This window comes from Myxocyprinus asiaticus, chromosome 39 (genome assembly GCF_019703515.2).
Source record: "Myxocyprinus asiaticus isolate MX2 ecotype Aquarium Trade chromosome 39, UBuf_Myxa_2, whole genome shotgun sequence".
Lineage (NCBI taxonomy): Eukaryota > Metazoa > Chordata > Actinopteri > Cypriniformes > Catostomidae > Myxocyprinus > Myxocyprinus asiaticus.
This window is the reverse complement of record NC_059382.1, coordinates 39,556,745-39,573,935: the sequence shown is the minus strand read 5'-3', so window position 1 is coordinate 39,573,935 and position 17,191 is coordinate 39,556,745. Positions and strand designations below refer to the sequence as shown.

Genomic DNA, 17,191 nt, shown 5'->3' with positions numbered 1-17,191 from the left:
ACCTTAAGTTTTCAAAGCATGTGACCATCCAACACCAGCAAGGCCGAAGTCTTTTTTTTTTTTTTTTTCTAGAAACAAATTATCCTGTCCAGATTTCTATAGTGTTTAGTAAACACACTGCACATTAGAAAGGGGCATTTTCTTTATAGTTTAATTCACCATGTCAGCAGAGTCCAAATGAGATCTGAAGTTTTAGAAGCAACAGATAGAGGGAGTCGAGAATAAAGAGCAGGACCAAAGCTTTATCCACACCCACTAAACCAACCACCCAGACCCTCCACCCCTCCCCGCTGAAGCAGCTGGATGATTTAATTTAAGAGAGCAGAGAATTCCGTGGCTCAGGTCCATGTAACTGATGGCAACTGCAGTGAACCGACTACAGCATCCTGGAATTCAAAGGGAACAGAATTCCTGCAAAATTATATGAAGGATCTCAGGCTCATAGTAATTTTCACTGAACTGTTAGCTGGGCTATTAGGATACCTCTTGAACCCTGTAGCAAGTTAATGGCAAGTAAACACATTAACACACAAAAAAATAAGAGCATGCACAGTCCTTTTCTTTATGCATTGCAAGATAGTTCTCCTGTTAGATTGCGCGCCAATAACCATTTGCTGGCTTATTCACGTCTTGATGCTCAGTCAAGCCGCCAGCTTGATATTCAGCACAAGCAGTTGCAGCTTCAGACAGAAGTTCAGTTGTGGTTGGCAGGGGGTCTCTATTGTAGGTCATCTTGTCCAGAAACACGAATGTTTGCTTTCTGGGTGTATTCCTCAGCTGCTCAAATAAGTCAATGTTTCTGCATCTCTTCAACACAGAGCCAATACAATTTTGATTCAATCTGCTATGGGGAACCAGTGGTTGGACCTGAAATATAGGCCATTTGAGGTGAAAACCTAGAAAGACAAACTTTTTCAAGAGCCATGCAACTACTTCAAGCGCAGCACATTTCTTGAGTCCAAATGAAAGGTCACGCCATCATGGCTCCAGGTTTTGGCTGATCCAAATTGCGTGATATTCCGCAGCTCTTTTCACTTCCAGCTTTTTGAATCCAATGTCAAACTGATGTTAGACCAACAAGCAACATACTGAACTAGTGAAACACTCACACTCCCATGTGGTGACAGCAACAGTGCTGTGTGTCAAACCTTTCCATTTGTATTTCCCATTGTGTCATTGGCACAACTGGCGAGACTCCCCAAGTTGTTTGAAAGCCTTGTTTGACTTTATGTTACCAATGATCTGTAAATAATTACATTACTTGCATGACAGCTCTGTATTGTTATTCCTTAAGTATTCTATTTTTCTGATTCTGCAGTTTCTACAATAAAGTCAGCTCAATACGCTTAACATATAGACTCTCTTCAAACTTCATTTTGTCGATAATTTCAGTGTTATGTATGCTATTTTTGGTCTTTGTAAACTTTAGACTTTTTATGAAAATTGCCAATGTTCATCAAAATCAAACTAAGAGTAAAGACAAAATTGTGATAGTAGCATACTGAATTGCAATTGGTCTACTTACATGCTTGTATTTGTGTACTGAATTGGGATTGATCTTCTTTCTTGTATTTATTGACATACCATATTGGTATGGGTATTGGTATTTTCATTCTTGCATCCATTTAACAATATAGCTGTCTTTACACTGCATAGACAGTGTTGATGTCAACATAGTCTCACAACAACTAATTTGTACGATATGGTGGAATTATAAGATAATGTACAACTTGGCCAGAATGAAAACACACCTTTTATGCCTATAGAGACCAACAGATCAACGAACAGAATTTCAAATCAGTTCAATACAGGCATCACATTTTAGCCTCCTAACACTTTATTTTAAGAAAGGAAACAGAACAAATTTGGTTACTCATTCAATATTTATTAATAAAATACAAATGACTGATGTATGTCAATAACCTGTAAAACGCTTCCCTAATCTCATTTCAATCCCCAAAGTTTTATTTCTTCCATGGTATACAGCAGTGATTTTACTATTAAAATCATGACTTTATGGTTAGGTTTAAATTCAGGTTAGGGGTTAAACTCAGAGAAAAAAACAAATCAAAAACAAAAACATATGACAATGACAAAGCAGTTCTGATGCATCATTCACACAAATCCAAAGCCTAAAACCTAAACTTACCTAAAGCTTTAACCCAACTGTTTTGCTGCTTTGCGAGCACTACCATTTCCTGCAGGAAACGCAAATCTTCTCATCAGTATGCTATTGTTTTTTCCATTCAATGTATGTCAAAGCAAAACATAACCCCATGTCCACTGTCATTTTGGACGACTGTTCCTCCCCAAGGGAGCAGGTTTGTGCATGAAAGGACACGATACACTGCCATGCAAGTGGAGCCAATTTATGGGCGGTTGCAAAACAATCCATCGCGACAGTACTAGCTGGTCTCTTTGCCCCAGTGAGGCTTTCTAAAGAATGACTCATTCATGAGTTTCCCTTATGTCAGGACCCCTCACTGAGGAAAATCATTCAAAATCATTTGCTACTGCAATGCTTTTACTGTACTGTTTACTGTCCTCGGCGTACCTGAATGTGTCATAAACTTTCACTGTGATTTTACCTTAACATCCCATACTGTGGTGTTCGGTGGATGTAAATGACTTCATTTTAACATAACCCCATCACCAGCTATATAACTTAAATCACCGGTGACGATGCTAAAATCATGGCTTCATTCTGTGATAGCATATTTCACAAACAGAAAGAAGATGTGCATGTAAAAACATGCTTTTGAAATGTTTACACAGGGTTTATGACAGAGTAAATCAGGGTGAAACAGTATCTGCTTCTGTCATTACATTATAGTACCATGGCATTCTTTGACGTATCTTGGAGGATCAAGATACATCATTTAATACCATTTCTTGTACCATAGTACTCCAAGAAACTTAAAGAAATACTTTGGTATTACCATGCTGCATGCCTTAAAAATGGTGGTACCAAGATACAACATGATCACATGGGAAGTTGGCATGCTGTTTCCGAAAGTTCCGGTACCCTAGGATCGGCAACAGTATGCCGACTCTCTGACATGCCCTATCTCCCATCGAACATATTTGCAATGGCTCCTCAACAGTTATTTTCCACAGTTCAATTCACATTAAAACGAGGAGGTAATCACGTTTAAACAATCACGAGCATGATAAGGATGTTACATTTTTATCGCTAACATTGCATTTAGTCTCTACTAATGGTTAGGGTTAGATTTGGGTTTTGGTTGGGGGGTAGATTAAATAAAATAAGCATTCCTCTTCACTATTTCACACCCTGTACAGCTGAAAACAATTCTCTTTACAACTGGCTTCTGGCGACCTCTCCTGGATATAAATGTCTCAATTGTTTATATGGTCTAAAACACTTACCGCTTTAGCCTCTGGGGGCAGTGTTTTAAAATTTGGTCAACATATACCAATTTCTATGTGAAATCAGGCTGGATGGTACATGTCCATAAACATAGTAGTTCCATGGTATTCTTGGAAGTATCTTGGAGGACCATGGTATTCCATCTCATACCATTGCTGTACCATAGTACTCCAAGGAACTTCGAAGAATACTGTGGTATTTCCGTGGCACATGACTAAAAAATCATAGTTGTTGGTTGTTGTTGTTCCATGGAGGACCATGTTATTACCATATGATACTGAACCACATGATTCTAAGGAACTTTTAAGAAAACTGTAGTAGTCCATGTCTAAAAAATGGTACATGTCAATAAATTTGGTAGTTCCATGGTACATAAAGAAGTTTTAGTACAGTGGTATACAGTACCATGCAAAAGTTTTTGGCACTTAAGATGTTTCCCAAAAACATTCGTCTTAAGATGGTTATTTATATCTTCAGCTTTAGTGTGTCAATAGGAAAAATACATTTTAGACTCCCAAACATAACTTTTGCAAATAGAAAAGATTAAAATAGAAGAACAGGGCACTCTGCAAGAAATGGCATTGCCTCCACAGAGCCCCCCACTGAGTCAGTCTGGGATTACATGAAGAGACAGAAGCAATTGAGACAACCTAAATAGATAGAGAACATGTGTCCAGGTGTACCTAGGAGAATTGGTGCTGTTTTAAAGGCAAAGGTGGTCACACCAAATATTGATTTAGCTTTTTTATGTTTACTGGACTTTGTATGATGTTAACTATTTATGGCATTATTTTTGAAGACATCCTCACTATGCAACATTTTTCACAAGTGCTTAAAACTTTTGCACAGTACTGTATGTCCAAATAAGCATGGTTGTACTATGGTACTTGTTCAAAAACATGGTCTTACAATAATATGTTTTTGTACCGTTCGTTAGTGGTGTGTTCTGATGTTAAAAATGCTACAGTAAATATGTGTTTTCAGACATTTAGTATCCATGTTCAAATAGTGTATTTTTAATAAATGGAAAAACTATCATTGACAAAATATGATGCACAAATCCAGGAAATACTCTGAGGGAAAAAGTGGGAATAATCTCTTTTTTACATTATTGATATTTTTCGCCTCCTAATTTATTGCATCCACATTGCATTGAGAAATTAAATCCAAGCTTCATCTGCTGTCTTCAACCCTGCATTAACTATTTATTTACCTGTATATTTCTTTTTTAAATTTATATCTAATGTCAGCATTGCACACATCTCTGATTCCAACTGTTTGTTTTATGGCTGGATGTGACACTAAAAGGGTTTTCTGTACAAGAAGGGAGCTCAGAAGAAAAGACCTCTTGTCTTCTACTTAATCATTCTCTAAAAGTAGAACAATGTTTTGATGAGGACCACAATGTGGTGAAGAGCAAAAAAAAAAAAAAAAAAAGAAATAGGGAAATGTTTAGGGATTGTTCTCTTCCAAAGCAGTTGCGCAAGGTGCTCGCACAAAACACATAAGGACTGGTGAAACAAACATTCAATCAGGGAACAGAATGAACTTTTTGTTGCGCATTTGCTCTTCGGCATCTCTGGAGCATCTTGTCCATGACTTGGGACAAGCACAGGAATTGACACATGGCTCCTGCGGAAGTTGGATGTTGTCGCTGTACCCTCGCTTCATGAGGACCAGCCATTATTCATGATCAGAGGCCAGAAGCATGCAGTCTGAGCACAGGTCTGAGCTCACTAATGAAAAGCCAATGTACTTCACAAGACTTGTTGGCTCTTCCAAGCTCATCTGCTTCGCCCACACCCTTTATTTTCTCCTCAACCAACCCACACTCGCTTTCTAGTCTCAAAAAAAAAAAAAAAAACTGGCTTCTCTCACTGAAACAACATAGCAATGCATGTGGAAAGCAAAAACCTGACATACTTTCGTGAGGTTGTGTTGCTCTGGTTTCTGTATCAATCAAAACAAAGTTGAATAGAATGCAGCTGCTTGTTTAGCCTTTGCAGCTAATGACTGGAATTAATCCAATAAATTCAATCTGAAATGTATTCTCTTCTGAATCTGTCAAATCGTAAACAAACCGTGATGTTTACGAGATGACACTCATGCTGATGCGTAACTAAGTAAAATGTCTGCGGTCTGCGCTTCTCATTTAACGTCATGCAAGCTAACTGTTTGTGACAAGTAGTTGCTATTCACCAAACATTTGAACAAAATGAGCCTTTTTGTGCAACGTCGACAGCAGAGAGCAAAACTGATTCCACCTATGCTCCAGGCACTGTGACTCCCCGATGGCTTCCAAAAGTTACCCTTCCTGATTTCAACAACTCATCACAACTAGGATGACAGGCCTCACAATTAGCTCGAGCAAGCCAAGCCTGTGACTCATATCACTTGTCTCAACCATCACACTTTTCACAGGCTAGGTGTGCATAGGGGTCATGGGGCATGGATATTTTTCAGTACTGTCTGCAATGGTTTATACATTTTCCAAAAGATTTACAATGTGCAAAGATACTTTATAGTACATTGGAAACTATAAATCTTGATGTTATGATATCAGGAACTTGTCTCATACACAGTTTGCTGAAGACCTTTTGATTACTGTATCATTACAAAATACGATTTCTCATATGGGAACCGATGGTTAGCCAAAAGCAAATTATTTCTCATATATAATCAATATTACAATACAATTTCTATAGTCCACTGAAATAAATTGCTTATAAGAGCAACAACTATATGACAGTTTGTGGACTACCAATCAAAAGTTGACCAAAAACTGAAAAGCACTTTTGATTTTTGATTCTTCAAAGTAGCCACCCTTTGTCTAGATTCCAGTTTTGCACACTCTCGGCATTCTTTCAAGCAACTTAATGAGATGCATCCTAAGATGCTTTTTAAATAGTATCGAAGGAGTTGTATGCTGCACACTTTTGGCTGTTCAACTCATCCAGCTCATCCATTTTAAAACAAACTTTTTAAATTAGATTTATTAATTTTTTTATTTTATTCATTTGTAGGTACAATTTACATTTGTCTAGAAGAACTTTCAAGCATTTACAAACTTTCAGCCATTTAAAAGTAAGCCTTTAGATTAAAAGGTTTTCATTATCAGGAGAAACCAACGTTGGAGAGTAATTAAATAAAAGTAGTGACTTTACTAACTTAACTACATTTTTCAGTAGCATGGCAGTGATTACCAGTAATAAGCTACATTTTACAAAGAGTAGCACTGACCATTTGCACATGCAAATGAGCTTTGCTGCAAACTTGCATCAAATTGTCCATTGTTGCCAAACGTTTGCTGCAGGTTCACCACTACCGGTGAAGAGCTGCAAACTTATGGCAAACATTTGCGGCGAATCACAAGCTCATTTGCATGTGACAATAATGAGTGGCAAATTTGCTGCAAATTTGTGGTAAGTGTGCGGCTAGTTTGCCAGAACTCTAGATTTTTTGATAGGGCAGAGGCAAAAAATTGCCGCGCTGTGCCTTTGCCATCACATCTCTTTTGATCTTTGGCTAGCAAAATACTACATTGCAAAGAGTTACGTTTTGGTACTGTGTGGCATTCACAGGACTGCAGATCAACCTTCCACCACTGGGGGGCATTTCAGACATTCAGAAAGCATAGACTGATTTTAGCAGACAAATAAGTCAACCTCCTGTTGCCAATTTTTTTCCATGAGATCAGTCTGATTTGAGAACACTTATCAGCTTGTGAGTTTCCTGGCAATCAAACCCATGACACTGACATTCCAAGCAAAATGCTCTACCAGTTACGAGCTATAGGAATGCAACCCCATGATTGATTTTGAATCTGGCTATCCACTGGACTGAGGGCATAAACTGAGTTCTTTCAAATCCAGCCCTACATCCAATCTAATCTCAAATACAGCCTTATCTAAGGTTCCCTATCTGTCACTCACTCAACGTTGTGTCGATGTAGTGACACTAGGGGTCACTCTTGGGAGCCCCAAACACCTCTGCTTTTTTGAAAAAAGGCCAATGAGAATTGGCGAGTGGAATTTGCATGCCACTCCCCCAGACATACGGGTATAAAAGGAGCTGGTATGCAACCGCTCATTCAGATTTTCACTTCGGAGCTGAGCGGTTCTATTCATTGAAGCTGAATTAATCTGCGAAGTTCATTCACCTCATCTGCTGGATTCTATGGCGCATTTCAGTGGCTACTCCCCCTCTGCACCCATGGAGTGCAGAGAACACTCCTGGGCACTTCGGCAGAATCAACTAAAAGAGTATATTCTAAAAAAAGAGTATATTTTCTTTCTAAAAGAGCGGCACACACGGAATGTCTTTTTAAAGATGCCCTTCCGTCTGTGTGTTATTCCTGGTTGCGGTCGATGTCTCTCCGCTTCTCACAGCCACAATCGCTGTCTTACGTGTCTGGGCACTGCCCACGAGACATCATTCGTGGATGGGTCTTGTCCTCACTGCGAGAACATTTCCATGGAAATCGTTGCGGTCACGGCTTGCATTCGTAAGAAAGCAAGCCACCCCAGCGGCTCCCCCCCTCGGTCTTTCTACCTATGGATATGAGGCCGTGCCAGTTAGCACTGGGGGCGATTTGGGGACCTCAAGGGGACCACCTCCGCCAGGTATCCCCCCACGGACCTCCCATTCCCCAGCACGCTCGCTTGCTCCGGTCAGGCGCTCGGACGAGATCGCTGGCTCGTCTCAGGGCAAGTTCGACATCTCATTCGGAGCCTGGGAAGAAGACAAGTTATCGAGCGCAGCATCGGAGAACGGGCTTGTCCAGTCGGACGCAGAGGCTTCGACTGGGATTCCTCCTTAGGGAGTGGTCGCCCAGTCCAAGGCCGATGCAGAAATGATGGACATGCTTTCCTGGGCGGCCGTGAGCGTCAGGCTAGAGTGTAACCTTCCACTCTCCCCTGAACCCTCGCGACTCAATGATTGGTTCCTTGGCTCGGGGCGCCGCCCACATCCATGCCCCGCCCCCATTCCTTTCTTCCCGGAAGTTCATAAGGAGCTGACAAGATCGTGGGAGGCACCTTTTATTGCCCGGTCCTGGTCTTTCAACTCCCCTGCTCTCGTTACCCTCGATGGTGGAGTGGCCAGGGGGTATTCGGTGATCCCCCAGGTGGTTAAGGCGCTCGCGGTGCACTTGTGTCCGCAGAGTGCCGCCAACTGTTGTGGGTGCCGGAAACTCCCGTCCAGGGCCTGTAGGTTTACGTCGTCCCTGACGGCTAGAGCCTACGATGCCGCTGGACAAGCCACCTCTGCCCTGCAGGCCATGGCTCTCCTGCAAGTACACCAAGCCAAGGCGCTAAAAGAACTGCACGAGGGTAGTTTTGACCCAGGATTGATGCAGGAACTGTGCTTGACGACCGACCTTGCTCTCCGGGCGACGAAGGTCATGGCGCGGTCTCTCGGGCAGGTGATGTCCACCCTGGTGGTCCAGGAGCACCACCTTTGGCTCAACTTGCTTGAGATGTGCGAGGCTGACAAGGCATGGTTCCTTGACACCCCATCTCCCAGGTTGGCCTATTCGGCAACACCGTCGAGGACTTTGCCCAGCAGTTCTCGGCGGTGAAGCAGCAGATGGAGGCCATACAGCACATCCTGCCCCGGCGCAGCTCAAGACTCCTCACCCCGTCTGCTCGTCACCAAGGGCGTCCTCCTGCAACTACAACACTGGCTCTGCCGCAGCCCGCCCCAGTGGCCCGGCCCCAGCATGGAGCTCAGCGCAGGAAGCAGATTCCATCCATCTCACGGCCATCTCCAACGGGATTGGATCCGGTGGACAACAGGGACGAGACTCCTCCTCCCCCCTCCTCGGCCAATCTTATGGTGGGCAGCAGGAGCCAGGTAAGTGCTTCGATGTCCCTGGACTCAGGACGGCCACGGGGCTCGAATCCCCTCGACGTGGCACCTCGAGCTCCGCCCCGCCGCGAGGCCCCACCCGCCGGTACGTCTGACATGATCATTCCCTTGGTCTCCCTTGCCCGGAGTTTGGACGCGTGGCTTACGCTTTCCAACCCGTTGCAGTGGCTGACCCGGACTGTCCAACTTGGCTACGCGATTCAGTTTGCCAGGCGCCCGCCCAGGTTCAGCGGCATCCGCTTCACCTCAGTGAAGGGCGAGAAAGCCACTACCTTGCATGCGGAGATCGTTACCCTTCTGTGCAAGGGAAGCGATAGAGCCTGTCCCTCCAGCCGAGATGATGAAAGGGTTCTACAGCCCTTACTTCATCGTACCGAAGAAAGGCGGTGGGTTGCGACCAATCCTGGACCTGCGAGTACTGAACCAGGCTTTGCACAGACTCCCGTTCAAGATGCTGATGCAAAAACACATTCTAGCGAGCATCAGTCATCAAGATTGGTTTGCGGCGTTAGACCTGAAGGACGCGTACTTTCACGTCTTGGTCTTACCTTGACACAGACCGTTCCTGCGGTTTACCTTCGAAGGCCAGGCATACCAGTCCAAGGTCCTCCCCTTCGGCCTGTCCCTGTCCCCTCGCGTCTTCACGAAGGTTGCAGAGGCTGCCCTTGCCCCGCTAAGGGAAGTGGGCGTCCGCACTGGCTAATCCTAGCTCACTCTCGAGAGTTGCTGTGTGCACACAGGGACCTCGTGCTCCGGCACCTCAGCCGACTGGGGCTTCGGGTCAACTGGGAAAAGAGCAAGCTCTCCCCGGTTCAGAGCATCTCTTTTCTCGGTCTGGAGTTGGACTCAGTCTTGATGACAGCGTGCCTCACGTATGAGCACGCACAGTCGTGCTGAACTGTCTAAAGGCGTTCAGACGGAGAGCAGCGTTTCCACTGAAAATTTTTCAGAGGCTCCTGGGGCATATGGAACCTTCAGCGGCAGTCACATTGCTCGGGTTGATGCATATGAGACCGCTTCAGCACTGGCTTCAGACTCGAGTCCCAAGATGGGCATGGCACCGCAGGACACATCGAGTGGCCATCATGCCGATCTGTCGCCGCCTCTTCAGCCCTTGGGCCGACCTTGCATTTCTATGGGCAGGGGTTCCCCAGAGCAGGTCTCCAGGCACGTCGTGGTTACAACAGATGCCTCCAAGATGGGCTGGGGCAATGTATGCAATGGGCACACAGCCGCTGACTCCTGGACTGGCCCGCGGCTGCATTGGCACATCAACTGCCTAGAGTTATTGGCAGTACTGCTCACCCTGCAGAGGATTTGGTCGTTTATCCAGGACAAGCACGTGTTGGTCCGGACGGACAACACAGCATCCATAGCGTACATCAACTGCCAAGGCGGTCTATGCTCCCATTGCATGTCACAACTCGCCCGACGTCTCCTCCTCTGGATTCAGCAGCGCCTCAAGTCGCTACAAGCCACTCACATCCTGGGCGACCTCGTCAGGTTACCCTCAGGGGAGAGTGGAGACTCCACGCTCAGGTGGTCCAGCTGATTTGGAGTCAATTCGGTCGAGCACTAGTAGACCTGTTTGCTTCCCAGGAATCCTCCCACTGCCCGCTTTGGTACGCCATGACCTCAGTATAGATGCGCTGGCACACAGCTGGCCCCCTGGACTATGCAAATACGTGTTTCCCCCAGTGAGCCTACTTGCACAGACCCTGTGCAAGGTCAGGGAGGACGAGGAGCAGATCATCCTACTGGCCCATAAGACGTAGTTCTCGGATCTCACGCTTCTCGCGACAGCCCCCCCCCACCCCCCCGGCAAATTCCCCTGAGGAAGGACCTTCTTTCTCAGGGACGGGGCACCATCTGACACCCGCGACCAGACCTCTGGAATCTCCACATCTGGCCCCTGGACGGGACGCGGAAGACCTAAGTGGCCTACCACACGCGCTGGTAGACACGATCACTGAGGCTAGGGCTCCCTCTACGAGGTGCCTGTATGCCTTGAAGTGGCGTCTGTTCACTAAGTAGTGTTCTTCCCGACGCGAAGACCCCCAGAGATGCGCAGTCAGATCAGTGCTTTCTTTCCTGCAGGTTGAATCCCTCCAGACCTCATCTCGTCCCCTCATGGGACCTCTCTGTAGTCCTTCGGGGTCTACAGGGAGCTACCTTTGAGTCCTTGGAGTCAGCTGAGCTTAAGGCACTCTCTTTGAAGACTGCCCTCCTGACTGCGCTCACTTCCATCAAAAAGGTAGGGGACCTGCAGGCATTCTCTGTCAGCGAATCGTGCCTGGAGTTCGGTCCGGGTTACTCTCACATGATCCTGAGACCCCGACCGGGCTGTGTACCCAAGGTTCCCACGACTCCTTTTAGGGATCAGGTGGTGAACCTGCAAGCGCTGTCCCAGGAGGAGGAAGACCCAGCCTTGGCATTGCTGTGTCCGGTGCGAGCTTTATGCATCTATTTGGATTGCACGCAGAGCCTTAGAAGCTCCGAGCAGCTCTTTGTTTGCTTTGGTGGACAGCGGAAAGGAAGCGCTGTCTCCAAACAGAGGATCACCCACTGGGTCATTGACGCCATCACCATGACATATCAGGCTCAGGACGTGCCACCCCCTGCGGGGTTATGAGCCCACTCCACCAGGAGTGTGGCCAGTGGCGCCTCTTTGGCAGACATCTGCAGAGCAGCAGGCTGGGCAACACCCAACACCTTTGCGAGGTTCTACAATCTCCGGGTTGAGCCGGTCTCATCCCATGTATTGGCAGGCATGAGCAGAGAAGTTCCGGGACAACTGGCCGGGTGTACCACTTGCGCGTAGCGCCTTTCCCCTCCCTTGAGGTGAAAACGTGTGCTCTTGATTCCCAGTCGTGTTCACAGACTGTGATCCCTGGATGACTTTCCTCCTTAGCCCTCCGGCCCAGTACGTGCGCTAATGAGCCCCTGTACTGAGGTAGGTGCTCCACATGTGCTGGTTCCCTGAAGGCGACCCCATGTGATATCTTCTGCAAAATTGTTTCCCTGATGGCAAACTGTGTCTTCCTTGGGCAGAGGCCCCTCTGCCCCCGGTCGCCATGCTCTGTAGAAACTCCTCCCCCTTCGGGTAGGACCTACCATGGGACCTCTCCACGTGACATACTTCTGACAAGACTCGGTAAGACCATGTGACATATTCCACTCAAAATACCCCCCCCCCTTTTTGGGCTGGGTGTGGTCTCCGTGGTGTCTTCCCCTTGGGAGGGACACCCCCGACACAGACACTTATGGCTCCCAGTCTGTTAACAAATTCCACTCTTTTTGGGGAGAAAAGAGAGGGAAAAGAGGCCTCGGCTGGGCTAGCCTGTCCCTATAGTTGGGCAGTCGACTTGTTCCTGATGGACCATTCGACACTTATAAGAGCGCTGGTGGAGGTTACGTGACGGCCTGGTGCGCTGGCTACGAGGCACACAGCAGTCTGCCCATCACACACCGCCAGTTCACGCAACACAGTTCAACTAGTTGTGGCATTTTTTATAGGGACCCCTAGTGTCAATACATTGACATAACGTCGAGTGAGTGACAGATAGGGAATGTCCTGGTTACTTTCGTAACCTCGATTCCCTGATGGAGGGAAGGAGACGTTGTGTCCCTCTTGCCACAACGCTGAACTACCCGCTGAAATGACCGGGACCTGGTCTCGGCTCCTCAGCACAAAACCTGAATGAGTGGTTGTATACCAGCTCCTTTTATACCCGTATGTCCGGGGGAGTGGCATGCAAATTCCACTCGCCAATTCTCATTGGCCTTTTTTCAAAAAAGGCTCCCAAGAGTGACCCCTAGTGTCACTACATCGACACAACGTCTTGTTTCCTCCATCAGGGAACGGAGGTTACGAAAGTAACCAGGACGTTTCAATTCATGCTAAGTGGTGTGTTAAGCGGAGATCATCAGGTAAAAGTGCAGCCTGCTGTGTCTGTGTCCCTTCAGATCCAATCAGTATTTTTACCTCAAAGACTGAGAACAAAAGATTAGATAATTATCTCTACTTCACTCCAACAATGACAGCCAAAGACAACTTCCACAGCAAAATCTGATATCAGGGAGTTTATAAGCTCTTTCAGAGTGAAAAGGTTTTACTCAGAGGAGCCAGAGAGTTGCTCCAAAGTTTATCGAGGCTGGCTGCATTTGTTTAATTCCTTATCTCTCCAAACATGTCGCTGGGCCCAGATGGAATCTGCATGGCTTTAGGAAATTAAATTATACCAGAATGGTGCTAATGTACCAATACTGCTTGATTTGACAGAGAAAGCAATAATATTTACACTAGGGTATCAGAGCGGGCCCAGTTGCTCACCTATGCGCCAAGATTTCCTCTTATTGTATCATCCATGTTCCAATAACACAATCAGCGTTGATGCCCCATTGTTTGGGTAGCGCTGATGTAAGTTTACACATATTTATTCAGCTCAAGGATGAAGGTACTGGACTGAAAATGAGCACGTCTCACATACATTTGCTGGCAAGGATATTCAAGCCAATGGCTAAACTTGGTGAGCCAGCAGATATGAAAACAGTATAGGAGATATATGGCAATAATATCGCTCATTTAAAACAGTGCAGAAATAGCCACACCACCCATCTCAAAAAGACACAGATGTTAATGTACATGGGCCTCATTCCCTTTTCAATTCCAGCCCCAATCCAAATATGTATTAGATCTTTTGTTTCTGGTTCTGTTGAGTTTGACCTACATTTTAGCAAAATTATTTTTACGTGGTTCATGGAACAAATCAATTTTAGGGTTCCTGGTAAAATGAACACTAGAGGCGCTACAACAACAATGACTTTTGTTTATTTTCACATAAATAAAAAGTAAATTGGCAGATTATTAGTTCACAAACAATTACTTTTCGGCCTTTTTCTCACACAATACTATCTTATGAGATCTAAACACTTTTACTATAGTGCATAACTTGTGAAGAGATGCATTTTAATGTTTGCATTACATAAGCAACTACATTTTTCAAGCTTGTTCGAGTGTGATCAAATTGCATGGTAGCTCAACTGATTGAGCGTTGCACTTGTGATGTAAAGGACTGGAGTCCTGAAGAGCATGCAAGTCGACACTTGAGCCAGAAGTGTCACAGAAGCACCACAACCTGATGAGAATGTTCCTGCAATTGCTTTTTTAATCTCACATTAGCTTTTTCTGACACTGCCGGTTAGGGTTAGGTTATGAAGGATGGTTTTGTTGATTTAATACTCTATAGAGCATTAACCATTAAACATTAACTTGTTTTTAGCGCCACGCGGTGGACAGTTAATCTCGGAACTGCTGCGATACGTGTAATTAAATGTCATTTTACAAACATTTTGCCACAGTCTTGTAATTTTCATGAGATCAGGCTGATTTTTTGGCAAAATGTTCAATGTGCTTAACTGGTTTAGGAGGTATTCCACCAGCTCCTAATATAAAAAGCATAAACAAAGCATGTTTAATATTTCTATAACCCCTAAAATATTAATATTTAATTTTTTCTTAAAAACATTATAAGTATTGTAAAGTATTGTGGTGGTACCATGGCTCTTGAATAGTTAGCAATAGCTGGATGAATATAGGTATATTTGCAAAGTTTCCACAACAGATGAAGACCAATTCACACAGTACACAGTACATTGTAAGTATCAGATGGTATTACCATGGTACTTTGAAACATGCAATGCTACTGACTGATTACAATATTACCATTTTATGTACATGGTATTTCAAAGTACTACACCAAAACACATGGCCCAGGCATGGTAATACCATGGTATAATTTTTTTTAATGAAGGTGTTCAGTTCTCTATAAAAGATGAGGTGTATGCATTTAAGGGTTACCATAGTACCACCACAGTACTTTTTTGCAGGGTTAGTCCTACAAATTTCACCACATTTTACTGCCAAAGCATACCATCATGTTACATTTGACAATTGTTAAGAAACACTGAATAAAAATATATATTATTTTATTTATTTATTTTTGCTTTGCTAACTACTTATACTAGACTTATGTAAATGGATACTAATGGGATGATGTAAAAGAGCTCTTACCAGTCCCGAAACCACCTGTCTGAGCACCTGTGCCCAGAGCCCCACCAGCCCCTCCATAACCACCTGTAGGAAAATTGCCCATCAGCATCTGATGCTTCGCCTGTGCCTGTTCTAATAGCATACATTACACATGATATCTTATGCATGGCTTGTCTGCACATGGTAAGATGTAACTGACTGGCACACAGCTGGACTTTGACTTTAATGGGTGTGTTATAAGGTGTAGTTTAGTAACTCTGAATGACAGTTCACTTTTACAGTCTGAACTGTAGCTGTTGTGTTCGAGAGCTATTATTAACAACAATGGTGCTATCATCACTGAACAAAAAGTTTATAATGTGTTGTATTAAGCTAGACAGAGTTGACCAGGGCTGGTTGTCACACTTTTTAGGTTTAGTTTTGAAAGTCAATTTCTGTACAGGTACATACTGTACATCAAAGTCTTGACAAAACACCTATTGAACATTTCCACCTTGAGATTTGACATACCATCTAAAGTTAAATGAGCACAATAAATTTGTGTTTAAAATACTGTATATTACAGTATAGATTATGTCTTTTCACCTATGTTTAAGCAGTAAAACAATTATAAAACAAAACAATTCATAAAACAACTTGAAAACGTAAAATATCGAACCATTGTTTTGTCCAACAGTTACAATCTCTGTTGAAATCAACTTTCGTTATTTAGATGACTCTTTTCCTAATATTGTATATGCAAGTGTGCTTCTATTGTGCTCACTTTTTTGCCCAATATTACAAAAATATGACTTTAGAAATACAAAAATGTTGGCATTGTAGTTTGGAGGTAAGAAATAACAAATATTAGTTAAATTCACTGCAGTTTTGTGTTCAAAGTGATCATACAGAACCACTGCTAGAGAAAACATGTATTTGTCTAATTGGACTTTTGAATAAAGACATAAATAATAAAATAATTACTGAGATATTGCTTATTTTGTATCTCCCTAACCAACCCTGGTTTTCCCTATGTTATGAGTTTCATGAATGCTTTAAGACTTGAATAAAGAAAAAGAGAATGAGGGCCCTCTGGATGTTAGCATGTTGTAAATAAAGGCCAGGGACACATCTGTTGTGGGCCTGTGCCCACATTTCAAGAATCTGTTACTGTTGGTAATGTTGAAAAATATATTATTGTGAGGCTATTGACGACTGTGGACAGAATACGAATAAAAATCAAGGTAAAAAAGATGATGGGGAGAGGCCTAACCTGCAGACAGATGAATGCAACCATGCTAATTAAAAGGCAAAGGTACGAACCATATAAGATGATCATAGAAATTTTCAGAAGTGGACGGATGAATTTTTTTATTTGTAAAAAGGACACCCTATGTTTATTATGCAAAGAAAATCTGCTCCAGTATCAAACAAAGTAATTTGGAATTGCACCTTGAAAGCATGCACACACAATTCAACGACAACTACCTGCCTGGGAGCAAGCTTAGAAAAAGAAAAATGAAGCAGCTTTCGGCATCACTTTGTGAGCAGCAAAAACTCATTCACAGAACAAATTCTGCAGTTGAGCGTTTAACGATTGTGTGGATTTTAGTGAGGACAATGAAACCCTTTTCTTATGCACAGATATTAAAAGACTGCTTTTTGGCTTCAGCAGAAATATTAAATGCAGATTTCACCTATACAGATGAGATTATAAAGCAAATAAAAGGACTACAGGTCTCCAATTCAGCCATAACTAGGAGGATAGAAGACATCAGTGGCCAGTTAATCGTGGATTTGTCTTCAGTGCAGTGTTTCAGCATTGCGGTGGATGAAAGCGTGGATATTAGGGATGTTGCCCAGCTGTGCGTTTGGGATAGATATCCAAAAGAAGATTCATT

The 17,191-nt window shown here is 43.9% G+C and overlaps 1 protein-coding gene across 6 annotated transcripts in view; it reads right to left on the bottom strand.

The window, feature by feature from the left end:
* Positions 1-17,191, bottom strand: part of LOC127429792 (elastin-like) — a 123,322-nt gene that overhangs the window by 87,444 nt on the left and 18,687 nt on the right. For 5 of the 6 annotated variants that reach the window (XM_051679000.1, XM_051678998.1, XM_051678999.1 and 2 more), the window contains exon 4: positions 15,333-15,395. The exons of the other annotated variant lie outside the window; for it this stretch is intronic. In XM_051679000.1, coding sequence (XP_051534960.1) covers positions 15,333-15,395 — 63 coding nt within the window. The remainder of the gene's footprint in view (positions 1-15,332; positions 15,396-17,191) is intronic. 6 annotated transcript variants of the gene reach the window in all.